General features: G+C 43.5%; 1 protein-coding gene across 1 annotated transcript in view; it reads right to left on the bottom strand.

Moving 5' to 3' along the window:
• CELSR1 (cadherin EGF LAG seven-pass G-type receptor 1) overlaps positions 1–18,761 on the bottom strand; it is a 164,047-nt gene that overhangs the window by 86,641 nt on the left and 58,645 nt on the right. Inside the window, exon 2 of the mRNA XM_084206040.1 lies at positions 9,129–9,767. Within this exon, the coding sequence (XP_084062166.1) occupies positions 9,129–9,767 (639 nt within the window). The remainder of the gene's footprint in view (positions 1–9,128; positions 9,768–18,761) is intronic.

Below are 18,761 nucleotides of genomic sequence, written 5' to 3' on the forward strand. Positions count from 1 at the left end.
ACAAAGAACAGAGACACAAGAAACTATTTCATGCTTTTTTTCCTTCCTAACAGGATATCATCCTGATACCCTCCTCTCTGCACCCAACCATCCTTCCTGCCACTTTCCCATTGTTTATCCACTGATGAAAATAAAAATGTCTACTTTGGGAATTATAATTATATATACAGAAGTCTAAACTGTTTTTCAGAATTCAGTCTTACTGCTTCCCAGTTTTGTTTCCCGTTTTTTTATTTGCAGACAGGAGAAAAGGAGCTCCCTTACCTTGATCCATGGAAGCTAAATCTCTTTTTTGTTTTGGAAGATCTAGAATATTTCACTTCAGATGTCCTGGAATTTTTTTTGTTTTGTTTTCACCTCTGATCTGCTGTGAACACTGTGAGGGGGTTTTCAGAACATAAGGTATACTGGGAAAAAGCACTATCTCGTTATGATTTTATCTTCTGCACAAATAACTTATAGGCAAGTTTTTGGGTTTTTCTCCTCGTTTCTCTCCTCCTTTTTTCTTATCTGATTTGTTTTCAGTGAGAAAAAACCACAACCACTTAAGGGGTAGTCTAACATATGGGTTGTTTTGACATTTAACAAGTGTATGTGTGGGTAATGAGAATGCACTTGTGCAGCTTAAAATTTTTTCCAGCTAACCTTTTTGAAATTAAACAATGGGGAAAAAACCCCTAAATCTTATATTGCACAAGGCTCAACTTGGCTAAATTAATGAAAACACAATTGTAAACTACGGTCACAGAGTAATTTGCTGTAGTTTAATAAACTGCTATTTAAAATATTTTCATGAAAGCAAACCTCCATGTGTGTAATTCCTGTCAGACCAAGCATCTGCAATGCATATATATGTTCATAATTATGACAGTGTGTGGGAATTTAGCTACATCAGTGAGGAGGGGTTTTAAATGTACCTATAAAATTATAATATCAAATACCTCCACTTTGATGAATTACACTTCATTTCCCACAGTGAAGTATTTTTTATTTCTGTTTGACCAATGATGATAAGAAAATGTGCTATAACAAAGGTTTTCAAAAAGCCTGGGAGAATTGTGACTCCCATTTAGGTGTGGTAACAGAAATACCATCAATATAAAACCAGGAAAATAATTCAAGAAACTGCTAATAATTGACAGAACAATGTCATACACAATAAAATACAATAAAAGAGATTTCACATGTGCTGGAATAAAGGGAATCCTAAATTTGGACCAGGCTGTTGTTAACCAGAATGGCAACAGGAAAGCTGAGGTGCTCACTGTGTGCCACTGGACACCACTGAGAGCTCTCATACTGCCAGCACATTTCCTTGCCAAGGGGTGGGGAGCGAGGTCAGGTGCCAGAGGCAGGCAGGTACCCACTCCAGGTCAGGCTCACACAAAGCAAACAGGAGCTTAGCTGGGCATGGTGTCAGGGTCAAATGTGCTCTTTTCACAACAGCTATTTAATGAAATTCAGCTTGAAAAAAAAGAGACTGAAATGCTAGCCATGGTAGAGGCTGATCTAGCTGATCTTTAGAGGTCCCTTCCAACCCAAAACATCCTGAGGTTACACCTGGCCACCAGGGCTAGATACCAAACACCTGCATTGCAGAAGAGCTGGGGCAGCACTTGTCCCACAGCTGCAACCCTGTCCCACCACAGTCTGTGCTTGCAGGCCTCTCATGTCAGCAAGCCTTGACTTTGTCCTGTACAGCCCACAGCCAAAAACCCACAACCTTCTCCATCTTCCACGGTGATCCTGCAGACACCAAGGGCAGTAGGAGCCAGCAAGTGTAAAAATGGAGCTTGCGAACGGAACCATCTTGAAACACGTTACTGCCTGAATTATCTGGTTGCTGAATTCTAGCTACATGCTACTTTTACTTTTTTTTAAAAATCAAAATCTGGGGAGAAAGTGTAAAATTATCAGTGATAGACTCTTTGGCTGACAAATGAGGGGAGTGGCTAAATGAAGGGAAGAAGCAGCCAGCCCCACAGCTGTCTTATGGAGAAGCAAAAGAAGATAAGCCATAATCAGTAAGGAGGATTTCCTAGACACGGAACTGTTTGGAAGAGCTGAATTCATAAGTATATTGGAGATTAATTACTAAGGTAGCTCCTGAAACCAGAGCTAAGTGATTACATTGGTGTGTGATCTGCTACTTGCTTCCACAAAGCACCCATCGTGCCTCCACTGCAGGAACATGAGTCCTGTCAAATAATTATAAAACTAATTAAAAAGAACAAACACAACATGAGGTCTGTAGCTAGGTTTCCACATGACAGCAAAGGACTTTGATCAGTGCAAATGCTTCCATGGGCAAGGAAGATAAGACACAAGGCTCCATATGAGGCACCTGAGCCCCCAGCACTTGCAGCAGGTCAGCTGAATCAAAGACCATCCCACAGGCAGCACCTTGGGGTGAGGGCAAGGAGGGTTTGGACATGACTGAGGAAACTGTGGAACTTTAAACAGCAGCTAGTTTGTGCACGTGGGGAGGAGGGTAATGCGATAAAACTCTTTGCCTGGGTTTAAGAAAAAGCATAGCAGATTGCTGTGAAGGCTGCAGGCCATGTACAGCATGTGAGAACTAAACTGTCAACAAATACACCACAGTAATCCAATTAGCAAAGGCTGTTTGCATCCTGACAAGTGAGCGTAGGTTGAAGATTAGCTGAAGGACATACCCTCCAGATAAAAACCCACCTAGAGAAATGGTAGACCTCTTCAGGGAGTCCTGAGAATCTGATATAAGCTCCAGATTTGCAACATTCATCTCCTGTGGCTTGGTGATAGACATGGACAGGAATATAATCAACAGAACCATGACAACAATAGACTTTAGAATTTGACTGATTTTTTTTACTGTTTTTATTGTTGCACTGATCTTCTGGAGGAAGCAGTTGTGATATCTGGGCCTCAGCCCCAGTGCAGCATCACCTGGATCCAGCTGTAAGGCTGTGGTGTGCTGGCCCCATCCCTGCATGCATGAACAGCAAACCTTGCCACAAAAAGACGCAAGGACCTGTTTGAACATGCACAGCAAATCTCAGAATTAAACACACCAGGTGAGTGGGTGCACAGACTTCTGCTGGAATCTCTGTCAGGAAAGAAATGCCTCTCACAGGGGTCCCCCCAGGCTTCCAGCCATGGGCAGCCCAGGAGTGGCCCTTCCTCAGCTGCTCCTGACTTGCTTTTGATGCAGTCCAGGACACAATTGTCTTTCTGGGCTGTAACCCCACATTGCCAGCTCATGTCCAGCCTCACAACCACCAGCACCTCTGAGTCCTTCCTGGCAGGGCTGCTCTCCATCTGTTCATCCCCCGGACTGTGTTGGTACCAGGGGTGCTCCAACCCAGGTGCAAGACCTTGCTTTTGGTCTTCTTAAACCTCATGAGATTCTCATGGCAACACCATGCATTTCTTGAGCTTGTCCAGGTTCCTCTGGATGGCATCCCATCCTTCAGGTGTGTGATTGCACCACTCAGTTTGGTGTCATCTGAAAAGTCTGCAGAGGGTGTGCTCAATCCCTATGTCTATGTCATTGATGAAGATAATGAATAACAATAATGATAGCCTGTCCCAGCTTTTACACCAGTCATGCTCTGAAAAGTGTTTGGAGGATTTAAGCTCTGCTTCTGGACCATCCACCTCCCTGCTTCTGGGGTCCTTGCAAGCCACCAAGTGCTGTAAGCACTGGGGACTTAGAAGGGGCTGGGAGCACACAGAGGCAGCTGGCTGTACACAACTGCTGCCACTGTGGGGACACAGCTTGCCATGTCTACACCTACAGAGATAACTGCTTACAGGCAGAAAAAGGGTGATGAAACAAAGAAAGTTGAAGATGGATGGAAAAGACTGTGCTGGGACATCAGCCAAGGAGTACTAATTGTAAGGATGGATCATACAAGCAAACAATTATTTATCTTTCCATCAGATGTCAAAAAGCTGCAGAGAGTCAAGTCCACAGCAATCAAAGGAAGTGGTGATGCTGTTATGCAGACCTAGTTTCACTACAAGCATCAGAATAATGGCATGGCATAGCACTACTGAAAAAGAAAAAAAACAGAAAAATGTCTAAACCTTCAACACTGGCATGCCATCACACTCCACCAGATTTTTCACAGTATTGTCATACAGAAACTGCAAGGTAAGGCAACCAGGCATTCCACTCAAGGCACTGTGAAACAATGAAAGTTAGTCAGCACTCTCCTTCAATGCTTCCTGCATCCAAAATCAACAGAAAAGCTTCATAAAAACCCATTAATAGTTCAAATTCTGGAAATACTGCAAATCATCCAGCACTCTAATAACTGTAATTGTATTTAAACTCTTAAAATTGACTATATGTTTTTTAGAGAATTAGACCTTGCCTAGGTTTTTATCTCTTTAGTATGCAAAACCATGTGGAGTCCAGTAGCATAACTCTGAAGACCTAGACTAAAAGGTACTGTTAAGGCAGCAATGATACAAAACATTTCAGTATCTTCATTGTTTCCCTTAATATTTGAATGAAGAATCAGAGAGATGATCAATGAAGCTGTCACATGGCAAGGACAATGTCCCTACATTCATGGCAGTATTTGTGAATGACAGAATTTCTTGTTTGGTGCTTTGTTTTTTAAGAAAAACTTGGTCACAGCTGCTTGAAAATGTTGTCAAAGCCCCACAGGCCAGTAAGGATAACCCTTGTTCATACTTGCTGTCACACAAAACCACAGCCTTCCATAAGCTAAACAAGGAGTTAAAGATGCAGTGAGGAAAGAATCAAATTTAGATTTGCTGTACAGGATTTGGCTGTTACACACCTGTGATCCCAACAAGCTGCAGAAGTGCAACTGAGGGTGGAATTTCAGACCTTCTTGCACAAGATAAAACACTCATTATGACTACTGTGGCTGCCAGATTTCTCTACCTCAAAGCTGAAATTCCCTGAAATAAATATCTCTGGCCTGAAAAAGGAGAATCTGGTATCAGAGTGAGCTGAGAAATTACTATCTGAAGAATGGATATAAGTAAAGATTAAGCAGAAGATATCCTCACATTTACTTTTATGTTCTATGTTTGCAAGCGCCAAACACTGAGAACTTACTAAGCAATATGATTAGGAACTTCTGGCAGGATGCTGAGAAACCAGCTATAATTACCTTCTCATGACACAAAGTTTGAATTCACAGCAGGCACATTAGATGTAATGATTCCTCATGTCAATATGGTATCACAAATACAAATTAGGAGAGAAAAAAGTGTAACATGCAGAAGACCTCTAATTGCTGTATTTGATTACTAGAAGATTTACAACCATGTAAGATTTCTCCTCTCTCTGAAGTGAAATCCAAGGAGAGATGCAAAGGATATGGGGAATTCTCTGATGATCTTTTTCCCCTACAAACTGCTCCTTGCTTGGGGTTGCATAGCAAAGGAGGCAGAGAGAATGTGATAATGCTAAGGAGAACTGTGGGAACATTGAATCTCCTCTTTATTTCAGGAGTTGGTGGGGTTTCTTTTCCATTAGAGCACTTTTGTTCTGTGTTGATTAAATTTTGCTTTTTGGGACGTGACCATAGAGGAGAGCAGTCTTGGTGGCTGCTGAGCAGGAGGACCATGAGAACAGCACTGGGGGAAGCACCACTCATGGCAGGGCAGGAACAGTGGGAATTCACACCCAAAAAGGTGCTGATTTATGGCCACAGTGGTGTGCTCTGTAGGAGGCACCAGGATGGAGCTGGAAGTACAGCTCACGCTGTGGCATCCATGCACCCAGAACAGGTGTTGATGACATGATCCATTTGTACTTCAGAGGTTGCTCCCTGGGGAATACAGACAATTCCACCTGTGTCTAAACCTTCACCTACAGCTCATCTCAGCTGCTTCTGCAGTGCTCAAAGATACATGAAATGAAGCTGGAAAAATTATACAGGCTTTATATGGTGTTCAATAAATTTGTTTGCTTAACTAAAATTACATCCCTTGACCTTTGGTCATGCACACAGCTCTCTGCCACCAATGGCACAACTATTAGTGTGCACATTGCTACACTGATTTGTATATAAAGAAGTTAAAGAGGTTGTAAGTCTGGAAAAAAAAAAGGATTAAAAATATATGTACTTCCTTACTCACATCCTTACATCACAGGAAGTGAAGTTCGTTCCAAATCACCCCAGCCTAGGCAGTAATCAGGTTTCAGAAATACCTTGTGGAAGCTCAGTTTACCTTTGTGCCCGTAACAGAAGACTCCCGAAGACAGAGAAACTTTCATCATGTATAAATGACTAACAATTACATGGAACCGAATGGAGGGCTTCAAAGCAGGGTGGAAAAATAGAGGGAAATTCCATCCCATTAAGATAGGACATAATCGTCTTGCACAGGAAATAAACACTATATTTTTAGCAGGTGACTAGTCAGATAGAATCAGTACAGGGTTATGATTGTGTAGTGATTTCTCATCAAATTGCAGCCTATCTCCCCAGAGAGATGACAGATCTTAGTATTTTCTTATAATTATTTTTCTATGTAGGCTCTTAATTGGGAAATGGAAACATGAGAACTCCCAAAGCAGGCTGCATTTCATAGCCTATTACCATTCATATTTCATCTTTTAATTCTAGGATTTGTAGGTGCCTCATACTGATACGTTACTACACCAAGTTAGTACTATGGTAAAATTTCAGTAATACCAGAATCTTCCAAGTTTCAGACCTGGCAATTCCCTGCTCATTCCAATTTATGGCCACTGCATTCCATGAGCCAACACACACTGCTGCTATTGAAACCAACCTGTGCTATTTACACATCAAATAGATAGAAAATCTGGAATGCTGTAAACAATAAATTCACATCCAAGCTGAAAACACAATATTATGCTTAATAGTCATAAACTGAACTTGCAAATGGATATGAATATATCAAAAGAATTATTAAAATCGTAGGTAAAATAACAATACTTTAAGGAGATTGGGACAAAATTCAATAATGCATCTTCATGAAATATTTCTGATAATAGATTTCTTGTTGATAACATTTTCAACCTTGCTTTGTAAAAGGGATGACAATCAAGAAACTAATGGCCACCATATGTGGGTAGATGTTTGGGTTTGATGAACAAGACATTGTTATGCAACATGGAACCTAAAGGCATCAAAGCGATTTCAACCAGCCCCAGAACAGACACTAAATTTCTACTGCATTCATCCAGTCATGAGCCAGAAATATTCTACAATATTTGCATCAATTTTTGGGATAAAGTATTCCAGAGCCCTCTTTATCATGGTTGGAAGTGTTTTTCCGTGGCCAATCTGAATGTGATCAAACTGTCCTTCCAAAGACGAAAGTGTTTCACTTAAGTGTAGTTAATTCTGAAACCTAAAGACAGCAAAGCTATAAGCAGTGCTCCCTCCTTAACTTCTGACCTCTTTAATATGCTGACAGCAAGACAGTTAATTTTTAACTCAACAACTATGCACTGAAAATAGACTTACAGATCAAATCTTTCTTTGTGTATGAATAATAGGGTGTTTCTCTTCTAAATATGTGCTGTTTGTTCTGACTACAGCATTAAGTATTAAACATGTTCATCAATTATTAATATAAGCTTAGTATCTTTCATTCTAAAAGTGTATTTAGCCTTTTTTTCTGAAGATTTCTAGCAAGAGATTCTAAAAATGTGATGGAATGCATGTCATTCCAAAACTAAGACGTGGATGTATTAACTTCATTTTTATGCATATCTTTGGTTAATGAATCTTGCTACTTCCTATTTACAGTACAATAGTATACAAACATTTTAAATGAAATCTACTGATCATAAAATCTATTTTGGGATGCCCACTTCTGTGTGTATTGTGTATTTATGGATAATGGAATTTTAAATGTATTTCACTGTGGAACTCGTTCATGAGAAGCTTGACATGCAAGTAACTCCTCAACAAACACCAAATATCCCAACCATCTCACAATTCTATTCAGGATTTCTCCCATAAGGCAAAAAATTTGTCCCCATCTTCTTAGAAAGGTCCTGCTGCCCCAAGCCCTGCATAAATTTGAGGGAGCATCTCCTGTCCCCCATGCTGGGAAAAGCCCAGTTCCTTTCCTGCCACGTCCCTCGCTAACTCCTGGCTCCTTCCACAGTCACATTTTTGATGACATCCCTGAGGCAAAAGCCAGAGACTGTGAAGGAAAAGCCTTCCACCTGGAGGGCTGGACCCACATCTTCGAGATTTTTTTTGCATCAGAATTTAAATAATTTATGGTTTCAATTTTTTACTACTTCAGCAGTGAGAGGCAGTGTTGGGAGCCAACCCCTCTGCTCCAGCCCTTGTTTGCAGGGGTCACAGCAGACATTGCTGAGCTGTCAGTGTAAATTACAGCTGGCAGCACCTCAGCACAGAATGCTTAAGTGCGTGTGCAATTTCAAATACATAAATAATCCCACTGACTTTACTGAAGCACCAGAAAACATTCACCTGATGTTCTTTTGTTACTTCTCAGGAGTATTTGAGAAGCAGCACTTTGATCTTTATTAGCTGTCCAGTCCATGATAAGGCCGAGTACGTTCCTCAGCAGGCTGTGGAGACAGGCCTGGGAGCAGCTACGAGCTTCTGGGTTTTACCTGAACATTTACAAACCAGAGCTGAGTCACAGTATTTCCCTCAAGTGTGTATTACTGCAGCTTTCTGGGAACAGTGCTGATGCTTTGTGCTGGCTGCTGACCAAGGGCTGAGGAGCTCCTACCGAGGCTGTCACCCTCACCACGGCCCGGTGTGCGAAGGGGCCTGCAGTGGGTTTACATGCAGTCCCATGAACCAGGAGATGTGTCCCACCTTTTTCCTTCCAGACAGAAGAAACCTGTCTGCATAAAACATTCTGAGCAGGAATTCACACAGTGCAAATCTCCTCAGCAGCTGACAGTGCCTGTGCACGACCTGGAGCAAGGCACGGCTCCTACCGGCGCACACACACGGAGATACGGGACTAACCCACCCCAAGTGACACCCACAAACCTTCTCCTGACAAGAAGGCAGCGCCAGGAGTTTTTCCTCCCTTTGACTAAGAATGCCAGCAATTTCAGCTTGCCACAGAGCTGGCCTGGCTGCCGGTCTAACAAATGAATCACCACCAAAGATAAGATGAACACGTACCGGTGTAGTCCTCGTGGCACTCACAAGTGTAGCCGCCCTCGCGGCTGCGGCAGAGCCCGTTGCTCCCGCAGGGGTTGGAGTAGCACAGGTCGATCTCCGTCTCGCAGTAGTCCCCGGTGAAGCCCGGGGGGCAGCGGCACCGCAGCCCGTTGATGGGGTGGATGGGGCGGAACAGGACCGTGTTGGAGCTGATGAAGGGCGCCGAGCTGTCGAACTTCAGCACCGAGACGCACTTCATGTAGTTCTCGCAGGGCTCGCGCAAGCAGATGTTGTCGTCGAAGGGCAGCACCCTCTGCGTGGAAATCGTGGTCAGCAGCGTCCTGTTGAGGTAGATCTGCTCCTGCAGGTCCTCAGAGGGGAAGAACTTGTTCCGAATGCCGCCGGGGAGCAAGGCTGAGAAGGTCACGTTCAGGATATTGGAGCTGACGTCCGTGTCGTTTTGGATGTTGAAAACAAAGATGCCGTCCTTGGCGGTGGAGAGCACAGTTGCCACCCCCTCCACAAAGAGGGACAGGAGGGGAGAAAGGAACCTCTCCTGGGACATGTTCTCCAGCCGCACCGTGATGCTGTTGGTGAGCATGTCGTCCGTGATGATGGTGACACGCAGGGTGCAGACCGCAGTGACGCTGTGAACACCATCTGAAGGGAAGGGAGAGAAATAACAGTGATGTCAGAGAGCTCCAACCTCAGACAGGGGGGCTCCCACAGTCTCCTGAAAATGAACCAGACCTGCAAAGCACTCCGTTCTGGGCACCAGGATGAGGGAGGGAAATGTATCCACTTTCTACAGTTATTACCATTGCCTTTTCCCAGGAAAAAGAAATAACATTTCTTAAGAATTGTAACTCAAAGGACCCAAGACAACTCTAAGAGGCAAGAACACCAGGAGAAAATGCCAGGCAAATAACTAGCAAGGGTTAGTGTGGAAACAGTCTGGGCCCTTATGATGGCCAAGGGAAACCGACAGGAAGGTGACTCTCATGACAGTGACCTCTAGTCTACAACTGGTGCTGGGAAGCTGCTGCTTTTCACAGCACAATACCAAAATTATCTTCTTCAGGCATGGTCCCAGGCTTAAGGAGCCAGAACTCTGCACAGACAGAGAATTGTGACCAGAGCTTCTGATAAGTCATTTAAGGAAACAAGTCTTCACATTTGAGTGCCAGAACTTCTTCATTTCTCACGTGTAACTTCTTAAAAATATTTTATGAATATTAGAAAAAAAATTTAATAAAATATGCCTGTAGTGAAAAGCAGACATTTAAAAACTCTTCCATTTTATCCTTCCTTTAAGGCATTTCTGATACTGCTGTGCCTGTTCTGCAATAAAACTCATAATTATAAAAATATAGCACTAATACATAACACTGGACTGAGAGTTGCCACGGTAAAATTTCAGCACACCCTGAAGCTTACAGCAGTGCTGTGAATGTACAAATTCTAGATTATTCTGACATTATGGAAAATAATTATGACACAGTGAGTGCTAAATATAATCTAACTTCAATGCATGTGTGGAATGGGAAGTTGCATCATCACTGAAATCAAATCACTTACTTTAAATGTGTCTCCTTGCTAACATTAAGGACTCATTAAAATACAGATTGCATTACAGAAAATATGGTTAGCATTAGAGCAGCATCTAGAAATCCCAGATGAGATCAAGTGTGGCTTCCAGTAGGAAATGTTCCTTCTGAAAGATGCCATAGTGTAAGCAAACAATCTTAAATGGGCAGGAGTTCATCTCCTGAGAGAGATGAACGGGTTTGAGTGGCCAATATGAGCCCCAGAGTGGGGTTAAGAACTGAGCCCAGCTTCCTTAGGCCACAGCTCAGTGTCACAGTCTTGGTCTGAAGTATCCCAGTGATAATAATACACAAGTAACCTGCCATTAAGCCTGACTTCAATGAACCACAACGTACGTGCAGAAATGGATTTTGAATCACATCAAGGTAAATTGCATCAGGAGCTGTGTTTAAATCTATCAGTGTGAGATCAAAAGTCTAACAGCATGGACTGCTAAATGTCATTTTGCTAAGGTTTCTTATCTAAAAGTGTAACTTTATGACCTATTATGGTCATGCAGAAATAGAACAGAAAAAATTTGAATTATTTCTTTCCTACTCACTGTCACCACTCCATCTCAAGTGTGGTTTTGTTTTAAAAACAAATGTATTCTTGGAAGATTTCCCCTCCAGTTTTATAGCAACAATATAGTAAATCACAGCAGCATAATTAACAAAATGGCTTTTGACTCCTTCCTCCTATCAGGTTGTCTTAAAAGCTCAGCTGTTGACTTCCCCACTGAAGTAGCTTTTATAGAAATAGAAAAATCTCTTCTGTGTGCTACTTTAACTACTGCCTGGCTAAAACCGATCAACCATTTTTGTCCCCTCCCAGGGGATCTGTTTGACTTCTCCCAGGTAACAAGGGACAAGACAAGAGCAATGGCCCCAGGTTGCTCCAGGGGAGGCTTAGATCAAGTATGAGGAAGAATTTCTCCACCAGTGGGTGCTCAGGCATTGGAACAGGCAGCCCAGGGAAGTGGTGGAGTCACCATTCCTGGAGGTGTTTAGAAGGTGTGTGGATGTGGCCCTTAGGGACATGCTCAAATGGTGGGCTTGGTAAGGCTGGGGGAATGGTTGGGCTCAATGACCTTAAAAGCCCTTTCCAAAATAAACAATTCTATGACTCTATGTGCCCATCACAGAAGCTCACATACCAGCTTTCATTTTCTCCCAAGTTTGCAAAAATCTTTATCTTTTCTTCCTCAGACTCATTCTAGAAATCTGCAGTAACAGCTTCCATCAAGATGCAAAGCAACCTTTACCAATTATTGGTAGCCAAAATCCTCATTGCAAACTCCTCCTCCTATATGGTCTGTGGATTTCTGGTCAAGAGGATTACCAGTATTTTCATAAATGACATCCTCAGACTAGTTTACCCATGTCTATCACTTGCACAGCTCATTCCCCTGAAAGGCCAGAACAAACTATTAGCTTTTTTTTTTTCCTAAAGCAATTGACATTTGCCTGTTTGTCCCATAGGGTGCCTGAACCATTTTGCTATTTGTTGCACAATATGCTACAGAAGTTCTCTCATACCAGCCAGAATGCTGGACAATGGGTCCTTTTTTTAAGAAAACACTATGATCTATAGCCCGTGGTATGTATAGTAAGAAGACAAAATACGATCCACTGTCTGACAATGCAGCAGAGTCTACAAACTGTCATAATCAATATCAACTGTCACAATATGCAAGAGCTTCCCAGCATTCACAACAGCTATTCTGACACAGTTAATAAATCACTGGAAAAAAGCCTGGTGTCAGATACCACACAGCCTCCTTGTTTCATGGGCAGCACAAAAGAAAACTGGGCACAGACATATAGCTGCAAAATGAAGTTGTGTTTTAAAAGCCAACTCAGCTTTGTGCAACCCTGTTGCAGAGCATTAAAATAAAAAGAGAGTAAAAAAGGAGCAGAGCATGTGTACTATAGGCAACAAAAGAATGGCACAGCCATAGAACTGGCTGGACAAGCGCCTCTTTCATATCTCAGTTAGGCTGAGAGCAGCATCACAGGATCTGATCAGCTATTCATTCAGAAACTCAAGGAAAGTTGAAACAATCTGTGGTTTTATGAGACCAAATTAGTATCTATTCTACTTTCAACAGACAACATTGGCTTTGAGGTTGGGAACAATAAAGAAAGTGGAATTTTTTTTTGTCTTTTTTGGGAAATGACTTAAGCCCTAAATACCCAGTAACATATGTGTTTTGAGATTTACAATTGAAATACTCCATGAATGTTTAAAAGGTTTCCTGCCAGAAATGCCAGAGAATTATCATTAGGAAGTACTATTTTGTGGAGTGGCCATGCTTCATGGCCTTCAGTGTTTGAGATGCCCAGCATATGCAGCTACCAATCTGCTAAAAAGGCTCAAACCATCTGAGCTTCCAAAGCTCTTATGATACAGCTATAAGAAGTTATGGCAGGTGCAAGATGGTTTCAGTCAGGAGTGTGAAACAACCTTCAAGTTGCTACACTGGAAAATTCTGGCTGCACTTTACTCTTTGGAGCAGATCTCGGAACAGATGAGTGCACACACATTCCCCAGGCTTAGCTGTCACCAGTTCTCACAGCCAGCATGTGGGGGCTTCAGCAAACCTGCTGGATGCAGGAGTCTTCCTGAAGGAGCCCTAAACACTCAGATCATGCTGGCACACAGGATGTGCAGGCATCCTGCTAAGAGTGATTTGAGCAGACAGCCTGGATCTCAGCAGCCCAAGCCACCCAGATAGCCTGAGGAAAGGGAAACACAGTGTTTCTTTGGTCCAAAGAAAGAAAAAGGATTTGACCAACCCCTTGTTGGCTTGGCTCCTAAACCCCAGTACCAATGGCTTTTGTCACTTTGTGCTCAAGCTTCTCTTCCATAAAATAGGGATAATAGCATTTAACATGTATGCTGGGAAATAGTGGGTACAGATGATGAAATGCTGAGACACTGGGGTAACAAAAGCAACACAAATGTCCCGAAGAAATCACTAAAGGTTCTTTTAAGAGCTGTTGCACCCAAGTTTATAAAAAACAAGGTGGAAGGATTAAAATAAGATTCTTACTGTCTCGCAGACCCTCGAATGAACAAAGAGAATTCTGGACAGCCTGGTGGCTACACCAGAAGTGTGTTCATTACAAATGTGGTCCCTGCATACTCAATTTTTATTCTGGCAATATTATTCTTTGTATAATTTCCACAGAAGTGCTCTCTACAAGGTGGAAATCAAAGCAGACTATTGTCTTTTGAATCATTGTCATTGTCATTGCTAAAGAGGAGACTTAAAACTAGAATTACTCATCTTAATCCTTCATCAAATTAATGAAAAGATCTAATAGCAAACACGTACCCTGATGCATTACAAAGAAAAGACAAGAAAGGCTGATGAAAGGTTGATGCTCTATAAAACACATTAATAACTAGAAAATTGACTAAGTAGGCACTGTTTCATTATTACCTTTACAACAAACCATATCAAATCTGATACTTTAATCTCAGCTTTCTATTTTCTGGCAGTCCATAAACCAAAGAATTTTATCATCTAGAAATGTAAACATGGCAAAGTTTAACTGAAATGCACATTTGGCAATGGTAGCACCTGGCCAGAAAGGTTATTTTGGTTTTTTTTTTTAAGTTTGCAGAAATAAAATAATTAATACTATTTTTAGCTTATTACATACAGAGGTCTAAGTACCAATTTTGAAAGCTGCATACTTTATACTTTAGCAGCAGAGCTTTCTTTCACAGATATACCGACCCAAACGCATTTAATTTTGCTTTATAACACATCTGGAAATAGCAGATGCCAGTTTTTACAACAGCCCTGCAAAATCCTTGCCCAGCAATCCACAGATTCAAATCAGCTCTTGCTCTTCCCAAATCATAAGCAGCAGCTGTGGCCATGGGTAGCAGCCACTGCTTGGTAACAGGCCTTGGAGTGATCAAAGCTGCATCCCCATTGCTTCCAGCCATGCCTTTACACACAGGAGCTAATACACACCCAGCCCAGCACTAAACCTGGAATTACTGATGAGGATGCTGTGCTTTTAGTGTCCTTACACTGCTTGGTAGCACATTAGCAGCACCAGGTCACAGAAATGAATACTGCAGGCAATGCTTGCCTGTCTGTGCAGGCTTGCACCCACACCACATTTCCCACTGAGCAAACAGCAGTAAAAAATCAACTCAACACGTGTCAATAAAAGTGAGACAGAGTGCACAGTCCTGCCCTGAGCTCTAGTTTGCCTCAGAGAATCTGCCACCATTGCAGGGCTGACCCCTTTCCTTGCACTGTGCTTCCACCACCATGGGAGCAGATTTGAAATGCATAAAATATCAGTGTGCTAATATTGTCCCTTCCAAACCATTGCTGTAGGCATTACAAAGCTTCACATCGATGAGTAGAAATAAGAACTCTATGAACACCCATAAGATAAACTCCTTAAAATATCCTCTGTGTTACAGAAAGTTCAAGAGCTTATAATGCAAAGAAAATATCCTGAAAGAAAATAAGCTGCACAGAAAATGGCAGGTGGAAACCTAAGCAAGATTCCTTGCTGAAACACCAGGAAGACATGACCAGAAAGGAAAAGGAAAATGGGCATAATTGTGAATTTAAAGATCTCCCATCTCAGGGTTTTCCCAGTTAGCCTCACTGAGGAAGTGTTTCAGGTTAGAAAGTGTGTATGACCCCAGTTTTAGTGTCCCCTCAGGGCACCCTGGAAAAGGAAGCAGGTGATGGTTTTGGTCTTAGCTTTCCAAAAGACAAGCACAATGTCCAGTGGCAAATATCCTCTCTGTGTCCCTAAAGAGTCTCTGTTTTGTAGCTGAAACAGCTCAAAGTACAAAGGCCTCATTTGCTAGAGAAAAGTGATCTTAAATGGTACAGTAACAGAAAAGTAACATCCATGAGAAATACACTCCTAAAAAACACAACATATTGTGTATAATATCCTTTTATTTCTTAGACAGGCGCTGTCAAAGGCTCCCTGTCCTAGGAAACAGGAACACTGCTGATGAGCAATTCTGTCAATACAGCAAGTTGGGTGCAACTACATGGAGACTGTCCTTGGCCACATGAAGCTTATGTTATTGATTTTGTCCCTTTGTTTCAGGCTGCCAGTCAGCTCCCTGCATTTAGGAGCACTGACTGCCAACACAACTTGTGGGCTTTAGAAACAATATATAAAAATAACTATCTATTATTCACACAATGCCAAAGGTTCATGATGGAACTGCTGCTGTGAAGAATGTCAAAGTCCAGGTCTGCTCCCAAGCCCATTACACCAACAGGAAGATACCCGTGGACTTCAGAGGGCTTCACTCCCTGCCAAAATTTGGCCTAGAGCCTAATTCCCAGAGTCATTGCCAGTGCACTCACACAGAGCCTCACTCCCACCCCTGCAGCCCCAGACAAGAACAGTCTGCCCAGGAAATGGTGCAGGGTTGAAAAATCAAAACAGCAAGAGCAGAAAGTAAAACATGAGGGATGAGCAGGGCAAGCATGTGGACCCTCAAAACATCCCCCATGGACAGCTCCTCCTGAGTGGTAAAGGTGGAAAGGGTTTTCCTAAAATCAGGTGTCTGAATCTGTACCTCAACATCTCTCATCTCTTCTCAGGAAGGATGAGCAGCTGCAGCCACCCTTCAGCAGATGCTCTGCTCTGCAAACATTGGCCAGTGTTGCCCAGCATCATTTGGAGGAAAGAAGGTTTGGAGCACTCACAAGAAGAGGGAAGACAAAGATGTGACACAGGGGTATTTTAGATTTCAGGGCAAGCTGAAACAGGAGGCAGCTGAGCTACATGGTGTATCCAAGTACCTTGGCAGGTCCTGACTGAGCTGCAAGAAAGGGGAAAGTCCTGGGTGAGACATGTCTTTATGGGAAAAGAAGGTGTCTGGGATTAACTACAGCAACACTGGCAGACTGATGGAAGACAAGCAATAGTCCACACTGGAAGAGTGCCAGGGTGTGATGTGCCAGTGACCAGCTCTCCTTAAGCCAGCATTATCCACATTACCTCCAGCACCTTCCTGCTGCCACTGCAGCAACTGAGAGCATTCCAGGGGTCTGTCCCAGGCCACCCAGGCCACGGGGTATGCACCTGGGTCATGGCTATGCCAGGCTGTGCCCTGCCACTGCACTGCCCATGGCAGCATCAGCCACATCCCCACTTGTGAAATGATGTCAGGGTCATTGCAAGCAACAGATCCCAACAACACTTCCAGGCAAAGCCACCTCTTCTTCAAGCCTTAATGTACTTCTTTTTGCAAAGAACATGAATATCTGGGACACCTGGGGAGAGTGGGCAATGGCATTTGGGGTTCTCACCCCACAGTTCCCTTGGCAGCAGCCATAGCTGTACCAGCTAAATCAAACAGCTAAAAATACCCAAATTGTGGGAGGTTAAATTGTGCATAAAGCAACTGTGAATTCCCGACGTGCATAAGAGAAAAAAACAAACCAATTTTGGCATCATTATCTTTAATGTAGCCTGTGCTGTTCAGGATTATTTACTTTGTACACAATACTGAAAAGAAAAAGAGCATATTTGACTCTGCAGCTTGAACGGGGTTAAGAACAAATTGATGCCAACATGATTGCTCAACATTGTACAAGATTGCTGTTCTGAAACCAACACCTGCGAGCTGAGAATTTTGAAATGCTAATTGGGTTGATAACACTAGTCTGGGGGAACATTTCCGGAGGGTAGGAGGTAAAGCAAGTTGGATCTGCTGACAAGAATAACCCTTCTTGACTTCTAACTGCAGCGAGGCTGAAGATACACCTCATTTCCTTGAACACCCTCCCACAGAATCACTTCTTGCTCTTCAGGTACCTGGTGCTCATGGGCTACAGCTTCTGTAGGGGTGAGATGCAGACAGGGGATGCTGACAGGCATGCAGGAGCAACAGGTTGAACAAGGAAACAAATCCCTGTCCTGAGCAGAAAGCACAAGTAGAAGGGATTTGGGACACTTGGAGGGAAGTATGATATGTGGGAAGATAGCATGAGCATGCTAACGACCAGCTCTTTACAGACTATTCAACTAAACAGATTTTCCTTCTAACTAAAATGCAAAGCAAATTTCCTTCTGGGCTCTGCACACCTCCCTGTACCTCAGCTGGTTTTCCTTGTTAGCAAGGACTGGCCAGACTCCCCTGCCCAGCTGTGCTTGGCAGCAGGGCTGGCTCCCCACCTGTGCATCCTGCCCAGCTCCAGGCCATGCCAGCCCTGGTGGGGTGCACAGCCCAGGAGCCCTGCCCTGCTCCCAGCCATGACAGCCCTGGTGGGGTGCACAGCCCAGGAGCCCTGCCCTGCTCCCAGCCATGCCAGCCCTGGTGGGGTGCACAGCCCAGGAGCCCTGCCCTGCTCCCAGCCATGCCAGCCCCTGGTGGGGTGCACAGCCCGGGAGCCCACCCCGCTGCTTCTCCACAGCCAGCTGCCAGCCACAGTGGAGTTTCCAGAGTCCCACTGAAGACAAGGATTTCCATTTAATGCTAATGTCCATGGAAACTGCGCATCTTACAGCACTCATCTGACCTGCTCAGCTGAAAAACCCCGCTCCAGATCGCTACACCAGATAAATTCATAGACTGACTTGCTGGAGCCTCCAGCATCTCCCATAAAGCTTGATCTTGTTTCATATATAATCAAAACTATTGCCTAATTACTGCAATAGTTTTCTCTGAATTTTAAAGGAAGAGGGGTTTAATATCATTCACATTTTAATTCTAATTAAATGCAGAGCTAAATGTTGTTAGCCAAAGACAGTTTCCCAGCAGACTCGCACGGCTTGCAGCCCCATCGCGCAGTGTGCAGCGGTGGTGGCAGCAGGGGCTTGCTGGGGCACTGCTGGGCAGGCAGAGATGCCAGCCAGCATTGAGGTGGATGAAGCCCAGGCACAGGGAGCTCTGCTGTCCCAGGACTTTTCCTAGGCCACCACCTCCCCAGCTGTACCCAGTGGTACACAGGGGTCGAAAATCCATGAAAGCACTGGACAAACAACCGCAGTCACGGGATGCTCCAGCGTTAAATCTCCATTGGGCCATGGTCTTCAAGTTAATGATGCATTT

The sequence above is a fragment of the Fringilla coelebs genome, assembly GCF_963513975.1.
Source record: "Fringilla coelebs genome assembly, chromosome: 5".
In the NCBI taxonomy this organism is placed as follows: Eukaryota; Metazoa; Chordata; class Aves; order Passeriformes; family Fringillidae; genus Fringilla; species Fringilla coelebs.